The following is a 23,826-nucleotide window of genomic DNA, read 5'->3' on the forward strand; positions in this document are numbered from 1 at the left end:
CTAGAATTAATGATCTGCCAGTACTAGAATAATGATCTGCCAGTACTAGAATACATGATCTGCCAGTACTAGAATACATGATCTGCCAGTACTAGAAGACAGCAAAAAGACATTGATACTGTAAATAGTGATACATGTCCACTTAAGCAGCGACATGTAAAAACAAGAAGTGTAACGGCACCGAGTAGTGTATGCTAACGATCATAGTAGAGAGGATATTATGGGTGCTCACTTTGGCCTCTCTTCCAGGTTTCCTCTCTTCCAGGTGCTGGTGAACCTCCAGGGCTTCGGTCCCCCAGTGACTCAGCTCGGCCAAACGGCCCTCTAACATGGACGTGGCCCTCTGTAGATCACTGCATGTCCTTTCCGCTCTGGCCAGCGCCTGCCAAACCTGCACATACACACACACAAACACACACACGTGCAGATTAGGGTTGGGGTTAGAGTTGGTCTCAATCTGAATTGAAGTCAGTCAATTTAAAATGTTAAAATCTAAAATCTGTTTTGATGTAAATAGTTTTTTCATTTTCAGTTTATTGAAAAGTAATTGAAAATAGGTTCCATTTTTTCAATTATTAGACTGTAATTAGTTTGATTCCTGAATTGACTGACTTCAATTTGAATGTAAGCCTATTTCACAAATTATACCCACTTGTATCAAAACATAATGCTGTTTCTTGTATAATCTTCTTATAGTCACATTCTTGTCATAACAGCTGCCAGCGCACTAGAAAAACATCTTAAAACCGCTAGTCTAAAATCGGTCACATCCACAGCACTGTCTCTGTGTTTGAAAGGCCAGCAGAAAGGCACTGGGATTGGGGCTACCTCCGGGAGTGTATGTTTGAGTTTTTCCACTTTGTCCACAGGGAAGTCTGGGGATGGGCTGAGAGAATCCAAATCCACCTCCATTATCTTCTTACTCAAAAGCTGCGGGGACAAAAATAGGAAAGAAAATAAGGGCATGAAAGACAGTGCTTTGCACCATGTGTAAACTAGGGTTGTAGTGCTGCCGGAGAGCAGGGGAGTGGCGCCCCCTAACCTTTTTTCAATTTGAGAATACATGAAGCTGGTATTTCTGGAAAATGTGTTCTGATAAATTATAATTTAAATACCTCTAGAATTCCATGTAAAACATCAGAATGACAAACCAAATAAATATATATAGCAGCCTACAGGTAGGTAAATGGTGGTTTCATCCCTGTCTTTTCTCTGGTGGTGGAGAGAGTGATGAAGAACTATAGGCTACGTGTGTGCACTGCGGACGCCCGTCAGAGGCTTCACCACTATGGCCAATCAGAACTTTGAAAATAAAATCTGCTGTTGAGCCACATGAACCTTATCATCACACCAATGAGATTGAGGATCCAAATTCACTGTGTGTCTGCCTTGATGTTCAGAAAACTCCACTGACCCCCTCTTGCACTGCACAGTGGATACCCAAACCAGAGTGGTCACCTCAAAGCCCAAGGAGCCTGACCCTCTCTGGAAGTTGCTGTAGCCCTGCTTGGGATATTTAGCCGATATTGGTTATTGGTTGAGACACACAAGGCTTCCAAAAGGGTGCTTCGGTTGTCCCCATAAGAAAACCCTTTTAGGTTCCAGGTGGAACCCTTTTTGGTTCCAGGTAGAACTATTTTGGGTTCCATTTAGAACCCTCTGTGGAAAGGCTTTTACATGGAACCCAAAAGGGTTCTTTAAAGCTAAAAAAAAAGGTTTTAGGTTCTAGATAGCACTGTTTTTTTCTAAGAGTGTACTTGGTCAATTGATTTGATAGCATGTTTAATCTACGCAAATCAATTATATGAATTGATAGTTCTGTTTTATTTTGTTCTTTAATAGGGTAGGCCTACATTGTAACCATTTGTTCACGCTAATCAAATCAAAGTGTATATATGATACAGCATAGTAAGCTAAGCTACACAATACAATCAAATGCCTAGTCTCAACTAAAGCTCTCCTCACAAACAGTATGTGTATTTACATTACATTTACATTTACATTTAAGTCATTTAGCAGACGCTCTTATCCAGAGCGACTTACAAATTGGTGCATTCACCTTATGACATCCAGTGGAACAGCCACTTTACAATAGTGCATCTAAATCTTTTAAGGGGGGATTACTTTATCCTATCCTAGGTATTCCTTAAAGAGGTGGGGTTTCAGGTGTCTCCGGAAGGTGGTGATTGACTCTGCTGTCCTGGCGTCGTGAGGGAGTGTGTTCCACCATTGGGGAGCCAGAGCAGCGAACAGTTTTGACTGGGCTGAGCGGGAACTGTACTTCCTCAGTGGTAGGGAGGCGAGCAGGCCAGAGGTGGATGAACGCAGTGCCCTTGTTTGGGTGTAGGGACTGATCAGAGCCTGGAGGTACTGAGGTGCCGTTCCCCTCACAGCTCCGTAGGCAAGCACCATGGTCTTGTAGCGGATGCGAGCTTCAACTGGAAGCCAGTGGAGAGAGCGGAGGAGCGGGGTGACGTGAGAGAACTTGGGAAGGTTGAACACCAGACGGGCTGCGGCGTTCTGGATGAGTTGTAGGGGTTTAATGGCACAGGCAGGGAGCCCAGCCAACAGCGAGTTGCAGTAATCCAGACGGGAGATGACAAGTGCCTGGATTAGGACCTGCGCCGCTTCCTGTGTGAGGCAGGGTCGTACTCTGCGGATGTTGTAGAGCATGAACCTACAGGAACGGGCTACCGCCTTGATGTTAGTTGAGAACGACAGGGTGTTGTCCAGGATCACGCCAAGGTTCTTAGCGCTCTGGGAGGAGGCACAATGGAGTTGTCAACCGTGATGGCGAGATCATGGAACGGGCAGTCCTTCCCCGGGAGGAAGAGCAGCTCCGTCTTGCCGAGGTTCAGCTTGAGGTGGTGATCCGTCATCCACACTGATATGTCTGCCAGACATGCAGAGATGCGATTCACCACCTGGTCATCAGAAGGAGGAAAGGAGAAGATTAATTGTGTGTCGTCTGCATAGCAATGATAGGAGAGACCATGTGAGGTTATGACAGAGCCAAGTGACTTGGTGTATAGCGAGAATAGGAGAGGGCCTAGAACAGAGCCCTGGGGGACACCAGTGGTGAGAGCGCGTGGTGAGGAGACAGATTCTCGCCACGCCACCTGGTAGGAGCGACCTGTCAGGTAGGACGCAATCCAAGCGTGGGCCGCGCCGGAGATGCCCAACTCGGAGAGGGTGGAGAGGAGGATCTGATGGTTCACAGTATCGAAGGCAGCCGATAGGTCTAGAAGGATGAGAGCAGAGGAGAGAGAATTAGCTTTAGCAGTGCGGAGCGCCTCCGTGATACAGAGAAGAGCAGTCTCAGTTGAATGACTAGTCTTGAAACCTGACTGATTTGGATCAAGAAGGTCATTCTGAGAGAGATAGCGGGAGAGCTGGCCAAGGACGGCACGTTCAAGAGTTTTGGAGAGAAAAGAAAGAAGGGATACTGGTCTGTAGTTGTTGACATCGGAGGGATCGAGTGTAGGTTTTTTCAGAAGGGTGCAACTCTCGCTCTCTTGAAGACGGAAGGGACGTAGCCAGCGGTCAGGGATGAGTTGATGAGCGAGGTGAGGTAAGGGAGAAGGTCTCCGGAAATGGTCTGGAGAAGAGAGGAGGGGATAGGGTCGAGCGGGCAGGTTGTTGGGCGGCCGGCCGTCACAAGACGCGAGATTTCATCTGGAGAGAGAGGGGAGAAAGAGGTCAGAGCACCGGGTAGGGCAGTGTGAGCAGAACCAGCGGTGTCGTTTGACTTAGCAAACGAGGATCGGATGTCGTCGACCTTCTTTTCAAAATGGTTGACGAAGTCATCTGCAGAGAGGGAGGAGGGGGGAGGGGGAGGAGGATTCAGGAGGGAGGAGAAGGTGGCAAAGAGCTTCCTAGGGTTAGAGGCAGATGCTTGGAATTTAGAGTGGTAGAAAGTGGCTTTAGCAGCAGAGACAGAGGAGGAAAATGTAGAGAGGAGGGAGCGAAAGGATGCCAGGTCCGCAGGGAGGCGAGTTTTCCTCCATTTCCGCTCGGCTGCCCGGAGCCCTGTTCTGTGAGCTCGCAATGAGTCGTCGAGCCACGGAGCGGGAGGGGAGGACCGAGCCGGCCTGGAAGATAGGGGACATAGAGAGTCAAAGGATGCAGAAAGGGAGGAGAGGAGGGTTGAGGAGGCAGAATCAGGAGATAGGTTGGAGAAGGTTTGAGCAGAGGGAAGAGATGATAGGATGGAAGAGGAGAGAGTAGCGGGGGAGAGAGAGCGAAGGTTGGGACGGCGCGATACCATCCGAGTAGGGGCAGTGTGGGAAGTGTTGGATGAGAGCGAGAGGGAAAAGGATACAAGGTAGTGGTCGGAGACTTGGAGGGGAGTTGCAATGAGGTTAGTGGAAGAACAGCATCTAGTAAAGATGAGGTCGAGCGTATTGCCTGCCTTGTGAGTAGGGGGGGAAGGTGAGAGGGTGAGGTCAAAAGAGGAAAGGAGTGGAAAGAAGGAGGCAGAGAGGAATGAGTCAAAGGTAGACGTGGGGAGGTTAAAGTCGCCCAGAACTGTGAGAGGTGAGCCGTCCTCAGGAAAGGAGCTTATCAAGACATCAAGCTCATTGATGAACTCTCCGAGGGGACCTGGAGGGCGATAAATGATAAGGATGTTAAGCTTTATGTTAAACATTAGGCTATAGCCTACAAATAGCTATACCATGTATTCGTAGGCCTATTGGACTACACAGAAAATTATTTTTGTTTCTGAACTGGCTGAATGGCAGAGGTATCCTTCAGCTATCCTTCAGCACCACAAGTTGGTTGAACTTCTTTAACATCATTGCGCAATCCTGGCGCTGTCCTTTCAGCACCACGAAGAGCGTTCCAATCACTTAAAATAACACTCATCAATATCTGTTGCATACACATAATAGTCCAGTCATCATTTATTATTATCGTCATTACACATAGAGGAGTATCACTTCTCACAGTGCTGGTCGTTTCGTAAAGTTAGATCAAAACTGAATAAATGTCTCGCAAGATCACATAATGATTCTTTTGCATTTTACATAACAGAACCAAATATGAACGCATTGCTTGTAGGCATATAAAGTGAATGTCACACCAAAAACACCTCCACATTTCTAAAGAGATTTTAAGATGGTTATCTGAAGCTGAATCTTAAAAAAATATATATAATGCGCCAGACCCAACAGAGCAGACCACTAGGCAGGATATATGCTTTGATTGACAATACAAGAAAGGCTAATAGTTACAGTGCCTTGCGAAAGTATTCGGCCCCCTTGAACTTTGCGACCTTTTGCCACATTTCAGGCTTCAAACATAAAGATATGAAACTGTATTTTTTTGTGAAGAATCAACAACAAGTTGGACACAATCATGAAGTGGAACGACATTTATTGGATATTTCAAACTTTTTTAACAAATCAAAAACTGAAAAAGTAACAGTCGGTATCTGGTGTGGCCACAAGCTGCATTAAGTACTGCAGTGCATCTCTTCCTCATGGACTGCATGAGATTTACCAGTCTTGCTATGAGATGTTACCCCACTCTTCCACCAAGGCACCTGCAAGTTCCCGGACATTTCTGGGGGGAATGGCCCTAGCCCTCACCCTCCGATCGAACAGGTCCCAAACGTGCTCAATGGGATTGAGATCCGGGCTCTTCGCTGGCCATGGCAGAACACTGACATTCCTGTCTTGCAGGAAATCACGCACAGAACGAGCAGTATGGCTGGTGGCATTGTCATGCTGGAAGGTCATGTCAGGGTGAGCCTGCAGGAAGGGTACCACATGAGAGAGGAGGAGGTATTCCCTGTAACGCACAGACAGCGTTGAGATTGCCTACAATGACAACAAGCTCAGTCCGATGATGCTGTGACACACCGCCCCAGACCATGCCGGACCCTCCACCTCCAAATCAATCCTGCTCCAGAGTACAGGCCTCGGTGTCACGCTCATTCCTTCTACGATAAACGTGGATCCGACCATCACCCCTGTTGAGACAAAACTGCGACTCATCAGTGAAGATAACTTTTTGCCAGTCCTGTCTGGTCCAGCGACGGTTGGTTTGTGCCCATAGGCGACGTTGTTGCCGGTGATGTCTGGTGAGAACCTGCTTTACAACAGGCCTACAAGCCCTCAGTCCAGCCTCTCTCAGCCTATTGCGGACAGTCTGAGCACCGATGGAGGTATTGTGGGTTCCTGGTGTAACTCGGGAAGTTGTTGTTGCCATCCTGTACCTGTCCCGCAGGTGTGATGTTCGGATGTACCGATCCTGTGCAGGTGTTGTTACACGTGGTTTGCCACTGCGAGGACGATCAGCTGTCCTTCCTGTCTCCCTGTAGCGCCGTCTTAGACGTCCCACAGTACGGACATTGCAATATATTGCAGTTCTCATGCCTCAATTTATCTGCAGTCCTCATGCCTCCTTGCAGCATGCCTAAGGCACATTCATGCAGATGAGCAGGGACCCTGGGCATCTTTCTTTTGGTGTTTTTCAGAGTCAGTAGAAAGGCCTCTTTAGTGTCTGTAAGCTGTTAGTGTCTTAACGACCATTCCACAGGTGCATATTCATTAATTGTTTATGGTTCATTGAACAAGCATGGGAAACAGTGTTTAAACCCTTTACAATGAGGATATGTGACGTTTTTTGGATTTTTACGAATTATCTTTGAAAGACAAGGTCCTGAAAAGGGGACGTTTCTTTTTTTGCTGAGTTTATGTGTGTGTTTTCTATACCTGTTTGCACCTCTCCCTGTAGGCTTTACAGACACTCCCCGCCCCTTGGCTGGAACACTTCTAATTTAGTGTACACTGCACACATAACTCATGTGGAATTCTGGGTTTCTCGCAGCGTTTGGAACTGCCGATCTGCGGTCAAGAACGTAGAGTTCTTAGTCCCTTAACTTTTTGGCCCTGACTGAGACATGTATCACCCCAGAGAACACTGCTACTCCAGCTGCTCTTTCTTCATCTGACTACGTTTTCTCTCATAGTCCGAGAGCATCTCGTCGTCGCGGTGGTGGCATAGGTCTATCATTTCAAGTGGAGATTTTCTCTTTTCTCCCTCTCTCACCTGTCCACCTCCTCCTTTGAATTCCATGCTGTCACTGTCACTTGTCCACTCAAGCTTAACATTTTTGTCATCTATCGCCCACCAGGGACCCTTGGAGAGTTCCTCAATCAGCTTGACACCTTGATAATCTCTTATCCTGATGATGGCTCACTGCTCTTCGTACTTGCCGACTTCAACCTCCCAATTAACCTTCAATTAATTTCTTACCGACCCTCCTCCTCACCGCCCACCCCCAATTAAAAAAATATATAAAAAGGAATCAGCACTTGACGCCCCCCCCCCTTCCCTTCTAGCACTGAGTCCACTGACACTGACTCTACTTTATTGAGGAAAAATGTACTTTGTATGCCTGTGATATGTGGATGTCCCACCTAGCTATCTTAAGATGAATATGCTAACTGTAAGACACTACGGATAAGCGTGTCTGCTAAATGACTAAAATGTAAAATGTTGCATACCAGTGTAGGGTGAACTTGCCCTTTGATGCTGATCTTGGGTCAGCATTTTCCCCACTAATGGTTACGGTTAGGATTGGGGGAAGGGAAGCTGATCCTAGATCTGTATCTAGGGGAAATTTCACCCAGGAGAGTACTGTACCTGCACCCTCTTCTTGTAGGCTTTCAGTGGGACAGACTCCACCTCTAGGCGCTCCCTCAGCACCCAGCCTGCCTCTTGGGCCAGAGCCTGTACTGCCTGGATGCTCAGAGGACCAGCACTGGGCTGGTTCGATACCCCCTAGTTAACACAAGAGGATTCAGACCACACACATCTTTAGGTCGCTGTGGTAAAGCCTGGCCATTATTTCTGGGAGCTAGTCCTCAGGGTCATATTCATTAGGCCTGAAGAAAGAAAACTGAAACAGGGAGGGACTACCCTGGACTTGACCAATAGGAAATGCTTATTTTCGTGTTCCGTTGCAAAATCTTCTAAAACCTTTAATGTAACACAACCCCGGTCTCAAGCAAGGTTACGCTGAACAACTTCCACTAACATACACAAATAACAACCAGCAAATGGATGGTGAAAAGATCAGAAAGGTTTGTATAGGGGACAATTGCACTCACAAACATAGTCCTCTTCATGTAGGCGGCCCACTGCATGTTCAGCTTACTAAGTTCAGCTACCAGGGCTTTGCTGGTAGATGGGTCTGTGACCTCGATGAGGAAGTTACCCACCTCGTTCAGGTAGGCCTGCAGGGTGCTCCACTGGGACACCTGCTGGGATGTCCCCTAAAGGGTTGGAGAGACTGTAGGGTCAAGCTTTCCAACAGAACATTTCACACAAGATTAATATGTTGTATTTGCTATCCCAGTACTAACACATCTGATTCAACTCATCAACTAATCATCAGCCCCATGATTAGTTGAATCGGTCCTGTGTCATGTAGACGAGAAAGAGGAAAACTATTTTTAAATGAAGAGGTAGGGGAGACAAAGTAACAACTCCATAACTCAAATTAGAAATCACTTAGAAAGCTGTTATTCAATGTGCTAATGTTTGGTTAGTGGATTTACATGCCCAGGAAGTTTTACTGAAATCCATAAATTATTTTGTTGTATTGTTTTATTAATTCTAAATATTCTTGCGGTCTCTCTTAATTATTGACTTGTGGAGCAGTCTCCATGTATCTAATCATATGTCATTTTTTGATTGATATAATCGATGACAATAATTATTGTTGTATTTTCTCACAAGACTCAGATTAGGCTCAGATTTGTAATGGGGGTTAATTGTAACATTTGTAACATTTGTAACATTTGTTACAATTAACCACAGTCCTAAAATTCAATGCCCTTTTATGGTATTTAGACACATTCACAAAATGATATAAAATGTCACTTCTTTACATGAAGTTTGGCAGTACAGCTGTCACGGATCCCTCCGGATCTGTCATTACGCACACCTGGTCCCTATTCCCATTGATTAGTAATTGTATAAGTGTGTCCTTTGTCCGGTCGATTATTGTTACAATGTCCGTTGGTCGTGTGAGTACCTGTGCTGTGTTGTTTTGGCTTTCGTGCTGCGTGTATTGCGCAGATTATTATGGGTCTCGTCCCGTGTGGTATCATTATGCGCTTGTGTTATTCATTCGAAGTACTCCTTGCTCTTTTGTTTGGGTTTCAACCCTGTGTTTTGTATACGTGTTTGTTTGGTCTTCGTCTCTGTGCCTTTACACGGCACGCTGTAATTTGGGAAATAAAAAACCCTTAATACGCATTCCTGTGCCTGTCTCCCAATCCCTTTATACCAACGTGACAACAACTAAGATGACACCATGTAAAGATGTCCAAATAATATGTATTCATGCTAAAAGTAGCTTATGTCAAATGTATTAATTTTGGCTATTCAGTTTTTGGTCAATGCCTGAAAGATCAAATAAAACTTGTTTGTCAATTCAGTGTATTTCCATCCAAATATCAGTTTCAAATCAGAAAATGTTTCAATTACCCCTAATTTTTACCATTGAAGACAGTGTAACAATAACCCCGCAGCCTGTAACAATTAACCTTGTGAAACATATAAGAGCAACATTTCACTTCCACCACTTTCGGGTTGAATTGTAAACAGCTGGAATGTCCTACAAACTTTGTTACAGTGTGTAATGGTAGCTAAGATATGTATGTTTGTATAAAATATTATGAATCTACCTCATATTATTTTTATACGAAGCAAAGGCCCAAAACTGTTACTTTGGTTCCTGGTCTCCCCTAAAACTTGCCCAATAAGGGACCTTTGTTTCCTAGTGATCCCAACTGAAGATGACTCTGGTGTGTTAGAGCTGGGCTAAAACAAAAGCTTGCGCACACTGCAGCTCTTCAGGGACCTGAGTTTCTTTCCCCTGATGTAGGGTATGGGGGCCAACTAGAGTGGGACCTGTACCTCTGTCCCAGAGGACTCCTGAGCCAGCCACGTCTGTAGGGGGGGGAGATTCTTGCTGTAGGCCTCCCAGGTACTCAACACACGTCCCATGGTGCCTTTCACTAACGCCACTTCCTCTGTGCTCGTGGCCGTGTCACTCTCTGCCTCCTTCACCTGCCTACTGACAAGCTGGGCATCCTCACCTGGGGAGTGGAATACAAAAGGTTTAGGGTCAAGGTTTATCAGGGTGGTGTCATTGGAGGCTAGAATCCTACTGTGGGCCTCGCTCAGCGGGACACAACGATGTGCATCGTTTAATTCAATAGCAACAATGCTGCTCTGAACAACCATTTGAAGAATGTTGTGATTATGGTGGTCCAAAGTGAGATTGTGTACAGTGTGCTGCATGAGTTTTGCGATTTCGATAGGTCACAGCCCGCTACACACACCCTACAGGAGAAAACCCACTTCGATGAGTCTTGAAGAATGGTGAGCACTGTTTAGGGGAAACGTGCTGTTCAGTACAAACCGTTACGAAATGTATTCAGGATGAATTCCATCGTACACATTGAAAACTCATAAGGCTATTTCTCTCGTACAGACATGTTTATTCTCACACAGTCACTCACACACATATACAGTGAGTACACAAATAACAGTATTTTCTTTCGCACACGTATCCAGCTCAGCCTTACACTGTCGCAGCTATAGAAGAGCACACGCACACACACACACCTTACCCAGAGCTGCCTTGCTTGTGTAAGTGCTGGCTGTCTGTTTCAATTTTTGGAGGGCATCCACCAGATGAGAAACTAGGCATTGGCGATCCACTGTGTCCTGAGATAAAATAATATGATTCATACAAAACCATTGAGTAAAAAGCCTTACGAGTAAAAATGTGCTTCCTTGTTGTTTCAACTTCATCAAAATAATTGCGTTGTATCAATGTGGATAGTTAGACAAATGTATTAACTGGTTAACTTTGATTAAAGTTTTTTTTTAAATGTACAAGTCTAATTTAAACTGAAACTGGATGTTTATCTAGAGAGTTCGCCGAGTGGGACCACACTGGGATCTGATGTAAGACAATTGCTAATCTTGATCACATAATGAGTAGTGACTTGTAGATCAGAATCACTGATCTCAAACATGCACATCGATACATGCACATCGATCACAAACAGTGAATCCACTACCCATCACTGCAGTGCCATGATGCACAGCCAGGGGCAGAGTATTGAGCACATTTTTGGACAGAGGCCCAGCCAACTCACATGCCAGTCCTGTAGGAGCAGACGCACTGCATCCTGAGAGCTGTAGGGCCCTTTCCAGGAGCGTAACTTGGCACCAATTCGAGCCAATAGATCCAGGACGGTGTGCCGGTGCTCCCGGTATTCCAGTTTGATCCCGTGGTACTTAGCCGTGACACGGGCGTTGGTGAAACTGTGGTAAGAAAGCATAACAAACATAAGGGAAAAGACAGAAACATGGAGGGACAACCTGGACTTATCCAACAGGAAATGCTCATTTTTGTTGCAAAACATTTTAAATGTTTCTGTTGTGTGCCCACGACCCAGGTGTCAGGATTGACATGGTGCAGAGTGATACAGTTCATTACCTGTGAGTTTAGTACAACATACATTGCAGGTTTGGGAAATGTAATGGAAATGCCAGATAATTTAGTGAACTGCCTATTTTTTTCCACCCACTCATTTTGTATTTGATGTTTTCATTAATAGGACAGTTCATTAATAGGACAGTTCATTAATAGGACAGTCAGCAGAGGGGACAGAAAAGACGGCAGGAGAGTGTGTGTTAAACAGGCAGTGGGAGAGACTTGTACCCAGTACCTACACCTACAGTACATGTGTTTGCTGAGGCAGAACTAACCTCTGGGCCAGGCATTCCCAACTTTCTTTCCCCCAAGGTCCCCTTTTTCACGTCAAAAATATCACGCCACCCCCTGCAATTCTGCATGGTTAAACAAGACTCGACATCTTTCAGGTAGGCTATTTAATCAAATCAAATCAAATTGATTTATATAGCCCTTCGTACATCAGCTGATATCTCAAAGTGCTGTACAGAAACCCAGCCTAAAACCCCAAACAGCAAGCAATGCAGGTGTAGAAGCACGGTGGATAGGAAAAACTCCCTAGAAAGGCCAAAACCTAGGAAGAAACCTAGAGAGGAACCAGGCTATGTGGGGTGGCCAGTCCTCTTCTGGCTGTGCCAGCTCATATAAATGATTAATGCTAATCTCTTTTACAGAAAGTGAATAGATCAATTGATAGCGACAGAGTCACATATTGTATTAGTCCCATTTCTTTGACTTCTTGACTTTAGAAGATTATAGCTCAGCTTCTGAATGTCATAGAGCCAAACCAAATTACAGTGCTTTCGGAAAGTATTCAGACTCCTTGACTGTTTCCACATTTTGTTAGGGTACAGCCTTATTCTAAAACGTATTAAATAGTTGATTTCCCTCATCAATCTAAACATAATACTCCATAATGACAAAGCAAAAACAAGTTTTTAGAAATGTTTGCTAAAAAAAAATATATATCACATTTACACAAGTACCTTACTCAGTACTATGTTGAAGCACCTTTGGCAGGGATTACAGCCTTGAGTCTTCTTAGGTATGACGCTACAAGCTTGGCACACCACTATTCTTCTCTACAGATTCTCTTGAGCTCTGTCAGGTTGGATGGGGAGCGTTGCTACACAGCTATTTTAAGGTTTCTCCAGAGATGTTCGATCGGGTTCAGGCTGGGCCATTAAAAGACATTACTGCGTTGTCTTGACTGTGTGCTTAGGGTCATTGTCCTGTTGGAAGGTGAACCTTTGCCCCAGTCTGAGGTAGAGCGCTCTGGAGCAGGTTTTCATCAAGGATCTCTCTGTACTTTGCTTCGTTCATCTTTGCCTCAATCCTGACTAGTCTCCCAATCCCTGCTGCTGAAAAACATCCCCACAGCATGATGCTGCCACCACCATGCTTCACCATAGGGATGGTGCCAGGTTACCTCCAGACATGACAATTGCCATTCAATTGCCAAAGAGTTCATCCTTGGTTTCATCAGACCAGGGAATCTTGTTTCTCATGGTCTGAAAGTCTTTAGGCTTTTGGCAAACCCCAAGTGGGCTGTCATGTGCCTTTTACTGAGGAGTGGCTTCCGTCTGGCTACTCTACCATAAAGGTCTGATTGGTAGAGTGCTGCAGAGATGGTTGTCCTTCTGAAAGGTTCTCCCATCTCCACAGAGGAACTCTAGAGCTCTGTCAGAGTGACCATTTGGGTTCTTGGTCACTTCCCTGACAAAGGCCTTTCTCCCCCGACTGCTCAGTTTGACCGGGCGGCCAGCTCCAGAAGATTCTAGGTGGTTCCAATCTTCTTCCATTTAAGAATGATGGAGGCCACTGTGTTCTTGGGCACCTTCAATGCTGCAAACATGTTTTGGTACCCTTCCTCAGATCTGTGGCTCGACACAATCCTGTCTCGGAGCTCTACGGACAATCCCTTCGACCTCTTTTGCTCGGACATCTCCAAATTATGTCCAATCAATTGAATTTACCACAGATGAACTCCAATCAAGTTGTAGAAACATCTGAAGGATGATCAATGGAAACAGGATGCACCTGTGCTCAACTTCGAGTCTCATAGGAAAGGGTCTGAATACTTATATAAATAAAACATTTCTAAAAACCTGTTTTCGCTTTGTCATTATGGGCTTTTGTGTGTAGATTGCGGAGGATTTGCTTTTGTTTTAATCCAGTTTAGATTAAGCTGTAACGTAACAAAATGTGGGAAAAAGTCAAGTGGTCGGAATACTTTCCGAAGACACTGTATATTCCCATGTGCATCAGAGTCGTGTCTTCCTCAGGCATGTTTCTGTAAAAAAACATCAAATCAAGGAAGGTCCCAACCCCCCCATGGTTGGAAACTCCTACTCTAGACCACTCAGGCCACACTGCCCTTCATTGTAAATAACTTCAATCAGCCCTGCTTTTGCACTCTGTATTCACTATGTTTGATTACAAACTACTGTCAGCTCACTAAAAAGGTGTCGTATTCTATAAAAAAAATATGCATCTAGTTTTGATGGAAGTCTATCTGCTATTTTACAGGTCCCAAAACTAGCAATATTTTCATCATCATACCAACTGACTTAGTATTTTTATTGGCTATAATACAACTTTTCCATCTGGGCCAATCAGGTTGTTTCAGACAGGAAGTGATCTCTGTTCCAAGGGAAGTTGTGCCCGCTATACCCACCGTCTCTTGATTTCGTCTAACTTCTCCACAGGCACGAGTACAGCACCGGTCTCAGCCTGGTTGCAGAACGTGTGAAGGATGTTGAGGTGGCTGCTCAACTCAACCATTGAATTCTGGGGGAGAATTTATGATCATAAAATTATACAAATTTACATGCAGGGGCTGTATGTATCAAGCGTCTTAGATGCTGCACTGATCTTCAATGTAGTCAATGTAGTCAATTTCAAACAAGTATAGTTTAATTTACCGGGAACAACAGTCTTTAGACAGTTTTGAAGAGATAGAGCAAAGAGAGCCCATCTTTGCCATTATCACTTCTGTGACAGCGTGGGAAGTGCCATTGAGGGCTACCCTATCTCAATTTGAAAGTAGTCAATTCTTTCTTCTCCAACTTCTATAATTTCTTGGCAGTTTGTAAACTACCAGAAAAGCTGCATACCATTGTGCTGGAGTGTGAAAAGTCTGAACAGACAAAGCTACATTTGATGATTTACTGCCCCCTACTGTGCTGAAATGTTCGATCAGGAGTATCATTTATTGGCTGATCCCTCCTCCTGACCTGGATATAATTCTGGGATCACTCCCTTAACCCATAGGAAGTCCCACCCAGTTGGCTACATTAAAATGGTGAAAGCCTCCAATTGCGCTGCCCATGCTGAAACAAGCTTTGTAGAAAGACCTCTATCTATCTCTATGATATCTCTATGAGAGAGAAGGAAAAGGAAAGAGACCTTGAGTTTTTCCTGTTTGGCTCGAGCTTCTTTGGCAGCACAGGCGTGGTCCTGAGCATTTCCTCCCTCTTCAGATAGTACTGCCTCCATACGGTGAAGCCATGCCCCGACAAAGTCCATTGGCGCAGGGAGATACGTATCCAGCTCAGCCTTACACTGTCGCAGCTATAGGAGAGCACAAATACACAAACACAAACACAAACAAACACACACAGGAATTAGAAGAGCATGTGTACAAAAAAATATGCAGTGCCTGCAGAAAGTATTCATACCTCTTGACTTATTCCACATTATGTTGTGTTACAGCCTGAATTCAAAATGTATTAAATTGAAAAATGTCTCAACCATCTAAACACAATATACCCCATAATGACAATGTGAAAACATGTTTTTAGAAATGGTAGCAAATGTATTGAAAATGAAATACAGAAATATAGAATTTACAATATCTCAAGTATTCAGACCTCGGAATAGAGTTAGAATCATCTTTGGCAGCGATTACAGCTGTGAGTCTTTCTGGGTATGTCTCTAAGAGCTTTGCACACCTGAATTGTACAATATTTGCACATTATTCTTCTTCAATTATTGCTCAGTCAAATTGGTTGTTTATCATTGCTTGACAGCTTTTTTGTCATCTTGGTAAGCAAGTCAAGTGTATATTTTGCCTTGTGTTTTAGGTTATTGACCTGCTGGAAGGTACATTTGTCTCCCAGTATCTGTTGGAAAGCAGACTGAACCAGGTTTTCCTCTAGGATTTTGCTTGGCTCTATTCTGTTTCTTTTATCCTAAAAAACTCCTTAGTCCTTGCCGATGACAAGCATATCCATAACATGATGGAGCCGCCACCATGCTTGAAAGTATGAAGAGTGGTACTCAGTAATGTGTTGTGTTGGATTTGACCACAAATATAACGCCATGTATTCAGGACATTAAGTTCTTATTTTTGCCACATTTTTTTGCAGTTTTACTTTAGTTACTTATTGCAAATAGGATGTTTTGGAATGTTTATCTTCTGTACAGGTTTTCTTCTTTTCATTCTGTCATTTAGATTAGTATTGTGAGTAACTACAATGTTGTTGATCCATCCTAAGTTTTCTCCTATCACAGCCATTAAACTCTGTAACTGTTTTAAATTCATAATTGACCTCATAGTGAAATCCCTGAGCGGTTTCTTTCCTCTCCGGCAACTGAGTTAGGAAGGACACCTGTACTGTATATTTGTAGTGACTAGGTGTATTGAAACACCATCCAAAGTGTAATTAAGAACTTCAACATGCTCAAAGGGATATTCAAGGTCTGCTCTTTAAATGTTTACCCATCTATCAATAGGTACAGTTCTTTTTGCGAGGCATTGGAAAACCTCTCTGATCTTTGTGGTTGAATCTGTGTTTTAAATTCACTGTTCGACTGAGGGACCTTATAGATAATTGTATGTGTGGGGTACAGAGATAAGGTAGTCATTTAAAAATCATGTTAAACACTATTATTGCACACAGAATGAGTCCATGCAACCAACTTGTTATGTGACTTGTTAAGTACATGTTTACCATAACAAAGGGGTTGAATACTTATTGACTCATTAAATGTTCATTTTTTATTAATTTGTACAAATTTATAAAAACATAATTCCACTTTGACATTATGGGGTATTGTGTGACACAGTGACACTAAATCTCAATTTAATCCATTTAAAATTCAGGCTGTAACGGGTGTGAATACTTTCTGAAGGCACAAAATATAAATAGAATATCTAATGGTATTACAGGGGCAACTTCTACACACTCCCACTGGTGACTGTGGTGAGGCAATTTTACAATAAATAGCTTCTCCTTTTCAATTTATTGAGAAATCCTTGAAAATTGTTGCCCTTTTTAATTATATTGACTTGGAATTTCAGTTTACTTCCTGAATTTCTCTCACCTTCTCTTCCAGGCAGTCCCAGGCTGCTCTTAGGGCACGTTGCTCCTCGCTGGGCTCCGGGCAGCGTCGCATGGCTCCCAACAGGGGCATCACTGGCCGTCGCTGCTCACTGAAGGAGACCGCAAATGCCTGGAATGCCTGGAGTCCACATAGACATCCCATAGGAAAACATATTATGTACAATATATGAGACAGAGTCTAGCAGATCGGCTTTAGCTCAGTTGGCTAATGCAGTCACGTGAAGGACTCGGATTCAACATTTGGTTGGCCACACAATGGTCATACAGACGTGAACCGTACTGTGCTGGCTTTCACGTTGTCTATTTCAGCAGTTTCAGCACAGCTCAGGTTAATAAAAGTGAGCTGAGCTGGCCTGACATTTCAGTCAAGTTTTCAAGATGGAGCACTTTCAGAAGAGCATAAACTGGGATGATGCATTTTGTAGTGAAAGTGCTCCATCTTGAAAACTTGACTGCTAAAAAATTGGGACTGCAATAACAGTGGATTAATCGACAAAAGACTAATTGAGTGAACTATCGCTTAAAGTTTGGGACAGCATGATAGTGTGAAAAAGGTCTAACCTGATACCGCTCTGCATAGGCTTTTTTCTCCGTGGAGGCCCACACCTCCAGCAGCTCCTGATAGGCCCGTTGTAGCCAGCAGGTCACCTCCCGGGCCCTTCGATTGGGTGAGGCCTGGGATCATAACGTTACAAAAGAAGGCAATATCAACCACTCATTCATGCACAATTCACTCTTTCACTAATTTTTACTTAGTCTCCCATTGACATCATTGCAATGTGATAGGTGGAAGTTTGAATTCCAACATAAGGGGTAAATCCTATCAAACCTGCTATAATAATGTTTAGGTAGTTTTTGTGCTGCCAAATAAGTGCATGCACAGTGTACCTGGTGCAGGGGAGAGACAGCGATGGCAGGGGTGAAGTGAGAGGGCAGATTGATAGGAGAAAGGCAGGGGGGCTGGGCCTGGGTGAACAGCTGCACCACCCCGCCAACAAGAGGAGAGAAGAAGAGGAGGAAAATGAAAAGGAGGAGGAGGAAGAAGAAATGAGAGAAACATTACAGTGCAGGAATCTGGATGGATGGATGGATAGATGGATGGGCAGAAGGGATGGACAGACGGAAGGGATGGACCAGGGGAGAACGACAGCCCCCTCTCATTGAAGCCACGGAAGTTGAAGGCCGACTGTGGTACTGCAGGCATTGTTTTTAGAAAACAGGATACCCCATTGTAGTGACCGAAAAAAATCTTTGTTGGCAATATTCATGGAAATAAATAAAAATTGGACGACAATCATGGCACCAATAATTGCCCCCAATACACCAGATGTATGTCCTTGAACTCATTAATTTAAAAATCAACCTACAGAAAAAATAGTTAATAATATAGTTGGTAATGGCAGCTTTAGTAGCCTGGTCGACCTTCAACTTGAGTTACCCAATGAGAGGGGGCAGCACTGAGCTAGCCAGCACCGTCACTTGAGTATCTCTTCTCTGCCCTCTCTCGCCTCCTTTTGAAAAATCTATTTAGTTCCTCCACATTAAAATGAATGGTGGCCAACTTGAAAATAGGCTGCTGTGGCCTCCTGGGTGGCGCAGTGGTCCAAGGCACTACATCGCAGTGCAAGCTGTGCCACCAGAGACCCAACCGGCCACGACCGGGAGGTCCATGGGGCGACGCACAATTGGCTTAGCATCGTCCGGGTTAGGGAGAGTTTGGCCGGTAGGGATATCCTTGATCCTAAATCTATGATGAAGGTCCATCCATGTAGAGTCATCGTAGATTTTATTTAACTAGGCAAGTCAGTTAAGAACACATTCTTATTTTCAATGACGGCCTAGGAACGGTGGGTTAACGGCCTTGTTCAGGGGCAGAACGACAGATTTTTACCTTGTCAGCTCGGGGATTCAATCTTGCAACCTTATGGTTAACTAGTCCAACGCTCTAACCACCTGCTTTACATTGCACTACACGAGGAGCCTGCTTGTTACACAAATGCAGTAAGTAGCCAAGGTAAGTTGCTAACTAGCATTAAACTTAACTTAAAAAAAACAATCAATCAATCACTAGTTAACTACACATGGTTGATGATATTACTAGTTTATCTAGCGTGTCCTGCGTTGCATATAATCGATGCAGTGCGCATTCGCGAAAAAGGACTGTCGTTGCTCCAACGTGTACCTAACCATAAACATCAATGCCTTTCTTAAAATCAATACACAAGTATATATTTTTAAACCTGCATATTTAGTTAATATTGCCTGCTAACATTAATTTCTTTTAACTCAGGAAAATGTGTCACTTCTCTTGCAACAGAGTCAGTGTATATGCAGCAGTTTGGGCCGCCTGGCTCGTTGCAAGTGTGAAGATTATTTCTTCCTAACAAAGGCATCCAACTTCGCCAAACGGGGGATGATTTAACAAAAGTGCATTTGTGAAAAAAGCACAATAGTTGCACGACTGTATCTAACCATAAACATCAATGCCTTTCTTAAAATCAATACACAGAAGTATATATTTTTAAACCTGCATATTTAGCTAAAAGAAATCCAGGTTAGCAGGCAATATTAACCAGGTGAAATTGTGTCACTTGTCTTGCGTTCATTGCACACAGAGTCAGGGTATATGCAACAGTTTGGGCAGCATGGCTCGTTGCGAACTAATTTGCCAGAATTTTACATAATTATGACATAACATTGAAGGTTGTGCAATGTAACAGGAATATTTAGACTAATGGATGCCACACCTTTGATACAATACGGAACGGTTCCGTATTTCACTGAAAGAATAAACGTTTTGTTTTCGAGATGATAGTTTCCGGATTCGACCATATTAATGACCTAAAGCTCGTATTTCTGTGTGTTATTATGTTATAATTAAGTCTAGGATTTGATAGAGCAGTCTGACTGAGCGATGGTAGGCACCAGCAGGCTCGTAAGCATTCATTCAAACAGCACTTTTGTGCATTTTGCAGCACAAAAGTGCTTTTGTGCGCTCTGAGACTTGGAGTGGTTGTTCCCCTTGCTCTGCATGGGTAACGCTGCTTCGAGGGTGGCTGTTGTCGATGTGTTCCTGGTTCGAGCCCAGGTTGGAGCGAGGAGAGGGACGGAAGCTATACTGTTACACTGGCAATACTAAAGTGCCTATAAGAACATCCAATAGTAAAAGATTAATGAAATACAAATCGTATAGAGAGAAATAGTCCTATAATTCCTATAATAACTACAACCTAAAACTTCTTACCTGGGAATATTAAAGACTCATGTTAAAAGGAACCACCAGCTTTCATATGTTCTCATGTTCTGAGCAAGGAACTTAAACGTTAGCTTTCTTACATGGCACTTATTGCATTTTTACTTTCTTCTCCAATACTTTGTTTTTTCATTATTTAAACCAAATTGTTTCATTATTTATTTGAGGCCAAATGTATTTGATTGATGTATTACATTAAGTTAAAATAAGTGTTCATTCAGTATTGTTGTAATTATCATTATTACAAAGAACTGTAAAAAATTGGATCGGATTTTTGGTCCTCCAATAATTGGTATCGGTATTGAAAAATCATAGTCGGTCGACCACTATACTGTATACAGTCATTGGAACAGACGGACGGAAGGAAGGACAGATGGACATACAAACAGACAGACAGACAGACAATTATGAACCAAAGGAAGATAGATTGACAGGAAAGCAGGAGAATGGGTACATCTCAATAGTCTAACATCCTCTGCTTCAGCTATGCTAATTTAACAACTAAACATAACATAGGTGAAAAGCACAATGCACTATGACTGAAGCATATAATAGGATATTGCTTACAGCAGGCACATTCAAAACTGGACCTCGAAGGCAGTTCAACTGGCTGATTTTCATTATTTCCCTCTAATCAAGGACTGATTTCGACCTGGGACACCAGGTGAGTGCAATTAATCATCAGGTAAAACAGAAAAACAGCACCACTCCGGACCTTCAGGCTCATATTTGCATACCCCTAGCCTACAGTATACTGCAAGTGGGTTGCACAGAGTGGGAAAATGGGAACGTGACCACTGACCTGCAGGTCATCATCGTCGGGTGGTGTGGGGAGGTCATTGGAATACTGCAGGAATTGGGCCACGTAGGTCATGATGGACTTTTCGTCCGGGTTTTTTACGTCAACATCTAAAATTAAAAGAGACAGAGCCACATTCAATGAAACTCACAGAGTAATGTTTATGTAATGTATAGCATGTAACGTACAGTATATTGTCTTGTTCCTTTGTCAACATCATGGTATCACCTTATGAAGACCGACTATCTCCTCTCCTTTAAAACATTTTTTTAAAGGACTTCCGAGATCGGGAAAAAAATATCTATACCGGGCACAGAGAAGAAGGGCACCGACAGGGTTGGTTGATTTGAGACTCGAACCCCCGTCGCCAGGGGGTATGCATCGTCCGGTATCAGTAGTATTACAGTTCAACCAGACTCCGGCACTATACCAAGTTTTCTTGTTTTATTTCATATGGACTGGTCCTCACCCTGGGGCTCCAGCAGACGGGGGATGTGTAGCTCCTGCTCAGCCAGACGGAAGGCCTCCTCCAAGTTCTGCTGGTTGCTTCTAGACTGGGCCTGAGTTAAGTCCACCAGGTCTGGTCTCAGAGAACACAGGATGCCCAGGAATGCCATCCCACTGCGCCAGCTGCATTTAAAGTCCTTGACACTGAGGGAGCAGTCAGCTCTGGCAGAACAGAAGTAGGATTAGAGAGAGAGAGAGAGAGAGAGAGAGAGAGAGAGAGAGAGAGAGAGAGGGAGGCAATAATAAATAAATAAATAAAGAGAAAAAAAACAAATAAATCATGCATGGTGGTGTTTGTGTGTGTCTGTTTATGTCAGTGTCTGTTGTACAAATGCATGCAAGTGGAACCCACCTTTGGCACTGGTCTCGAACCCACATCAGCAGGGCCTTCTTTGCCGAGACGCGGAAGCGGGTGTGGAGGGGCGAAGCTCGCCCGCGAGGGGCAGGACTACCCGGGGTTGGGCTTCCCAGGGCAGGGCTACTGGAGCGAGAGTCCAGACTGGCCAGGGAGTCCAGGGAAGAGTGGCGTGAGCTGAAAGACAGTGTGCTGGCCAGCTCCTCAATCTGGGACACAAAGAAGATAGAGACTGAATATTGCGGAACACTGATTTGCATTGGAAGAGAGTACTTTTCCTCAAAATAAAGTAGTTTACATTGTATTTTTATAGCCAATCTCTAACAGTGTTTATTTTTTTTCTAGGTTTTTATTCCAGGCCACTGTGCTTCTGCTTCTCCTTGCTCTTTGGGATCTAGGTCAGGTTAATGTGAACACACTTGTGCCGGATGTAAAAAAGGGCTTTATAAACACATTTTATAAACCAGGGTCATTCATCTGGCCCTACTAATCAGACCACCTTGAATGTACTGTCGCATTTCAATTTCAAAATGACATATAGCCATCCCACACTACCTCCCTGGAGTCTCTAAACAAAAAATCCTCCCTCTTCTGTCCTTCTCTATAGAACCAAACTGACTGAGAACACTCCTGTAAGCTGTTATATTCAGCATTGTTCCTGAGCAGAAATTCAATGCAAAGTCTATTTCCCAGGGTTCATCTACACTACATGAATGGAGCGTCTCTTGTACTTTGAGGCCATTGAAGCCATAGGTGTGGTTAAAGAGACAGAACACATCAATGACAAAGGGTGTGTTCTGTAATGTAATACCGTATTATCTAGCCATTATATCCCTGATATCAAAAACAACATGGTCAGAAAATAAGGGTTTTGCGGGAACTCACGTTACAGGATGTTACAGGATGTTTAATTTTTGAAATATTTATAAAAATGCCAAACTAAATGTTCACTTTTTTCATGTGAATGAAGCTTTTGTGCTGATCACCACACAGTACAATCACTAGTCTCTGGACATTTCTTAAGTCATCTATAAACGATATGACTGTAAGTCGCTTTGGATAAAAGCGTCTGCTAAATGGCATATATTATTATTATATTATTATATATAGTTGAAATGCTAGACAATATAGCATGAATAGCCATGTCAATGTACAGTACTCAGTCCACTGTCATATTATGTTGAGCAATAAGATGTATAATATCATTGCATCCACATTTAAACTAACTATTGAATGCACAGTGCAAAACATTGCTCGTGTGCAACATTATATTGGTTATCTTTGAATGTGAGAATTCTTCAACAAAGGCCTTTTCACAATACTGAGCTGAGCCAAATCAAGCTGACCTGTGCGCTGTCCAACAAATTACAAATTGCAAATTGAGCAAATAGTTTTTCAAAGGGGGTCATCCGTTGACAGATAATGGACAACAGAGATTATTGTCTGTCCGCTTTTGTGTGTATGCAACTAGTCCAAAAAAAGTTGACATGAGTTTTTGACAGACAGAAACTGAATATGATGAATGCATGTTTTTTCTACATCTCTGTTTGGCTTCAGCCTGATAAGTGTGAAAAGAGTGTGTCATGGGCTAAACTGTGCAGACACCCACGTGACAGTGGAGGATGATGGTCCATATAAGGCCCAGGATGATGGAGGGGCGTCCGTCGATGATGTCTGGGATGTTGATGTTCACCAGTTTAACCTGGGTTTGGGTTAACAGAGGTATGTTATTAGAACAAGCCAACCCCTGACACACCATTTTACATGTACATTTGAGTCATTTATCAGAGCAAAGTCAGAGCTAGTAAGCGGGAAAAGAGTCAAGTGCAAGTGTTAATTCACGAAAGGCACTTACATTATTTTGCTTAAATATGAATGATTGTTTCTTGTTACGATTGCTTTTATGCTTTCTCCGATCAAAAAACGAAGAAAATATAAAATGGGGCCTCCCGGGTGGCGCAGTGGTTAAGGGCTCTGTACTGCAGCGCCAGCTGTGCCACCAGAGACTCTGGGTTCGTGCCCGGGCTCTGCCGTAACCGGCCGTGACCGGGAGGT

The 23,826-nt window shown here is 43.7% G+C and overlaps 1 protein-coding gene across 1 annotated transcript in view; it reads right to left on the bottom strand.

The window, feature by feature from the left end:
• The window catches only part of syne2a (spectrin repeat containing, nuclear envelope 2a), a gene marked incomplete at its 3' end in the record, with an annotated part of 64,956 nt that overhangs the window by 2,389 nt on the left and 38,741 nt on the right, over window positions 1-23,826 (bottom strand). Inside the window, exons 6-21 of the mRNA XM_035792725.2 lie at window positions 23,381-23,473; window positions 21,769-21,980; window positions 21,379-21,578; window positions 20,913-21,019; window positions 17,746-17,835; window positions 17,419-17,532; window positions 16,838-16,975; window positions 14,918-15,082; window positions 14,187-14,299; window positions 11,190-11,358; window positions 10,656-10,752; window positions 9,937-10,118; window positions 8,121-8,285; window positions 7,654-7,791; window positions 829-930; window positions 233-391 (exon numbers count right to left, since the gene is read on the bottom strand). Coding sequence (XP_035648618.2) covers window positions 233-391; window positions 829-930; window positions 7,654-7,791; window positions 8,121-8,285; window positions 9,937-10,118; window positions 10,656-10,752; window positions 11,190-11,358; window positions 14,187-14,299; window positions 14,918-15,082; window positions 16,838-16,975; window positions 17,419-17,532; window positions 17,746-17,835; window positions 20,913-21,019; window positions 21,379-21,578; window positions 21,769-21,980; window positions 23,381-23,473 — 2,244 coding nt within the window. The remainder of the gene's footprint in view (window positions 1-232; window positions 392-828; window positions 931-7,653; window positions 7,792-8,120; window positions 8,286-9,936; window positions 10,119-10,655; window positions 10,753-11,189; window positions 11,359-14,186; window positions 14,300-14,917; window positions 15,083-16,837; window positions 16,976-17,418; window positions 17,533-17,745; window positions 17,836-20,912; window positions 21,020-21,378; window positions 21,579-21,768; window positions 21,981-23,380; window positions 23,474-23,826) is intronic.

This window comes from Oncorhynchus keta, chromosome 19, assembly GCF_023373465.1.
Source record: "Oncorhynchus keta strain PuntledgeMale-10-30-2019 chromosome 19, Oket_V2, whole genome shotgun sequence".
Classification (NCBI taxonomy): Eukaryota; Metazoa; Chordata; class Actinopteri; order Salmoniformes; family Salmonidae; genus Oncorhynchus; species Oncorhynchus keta.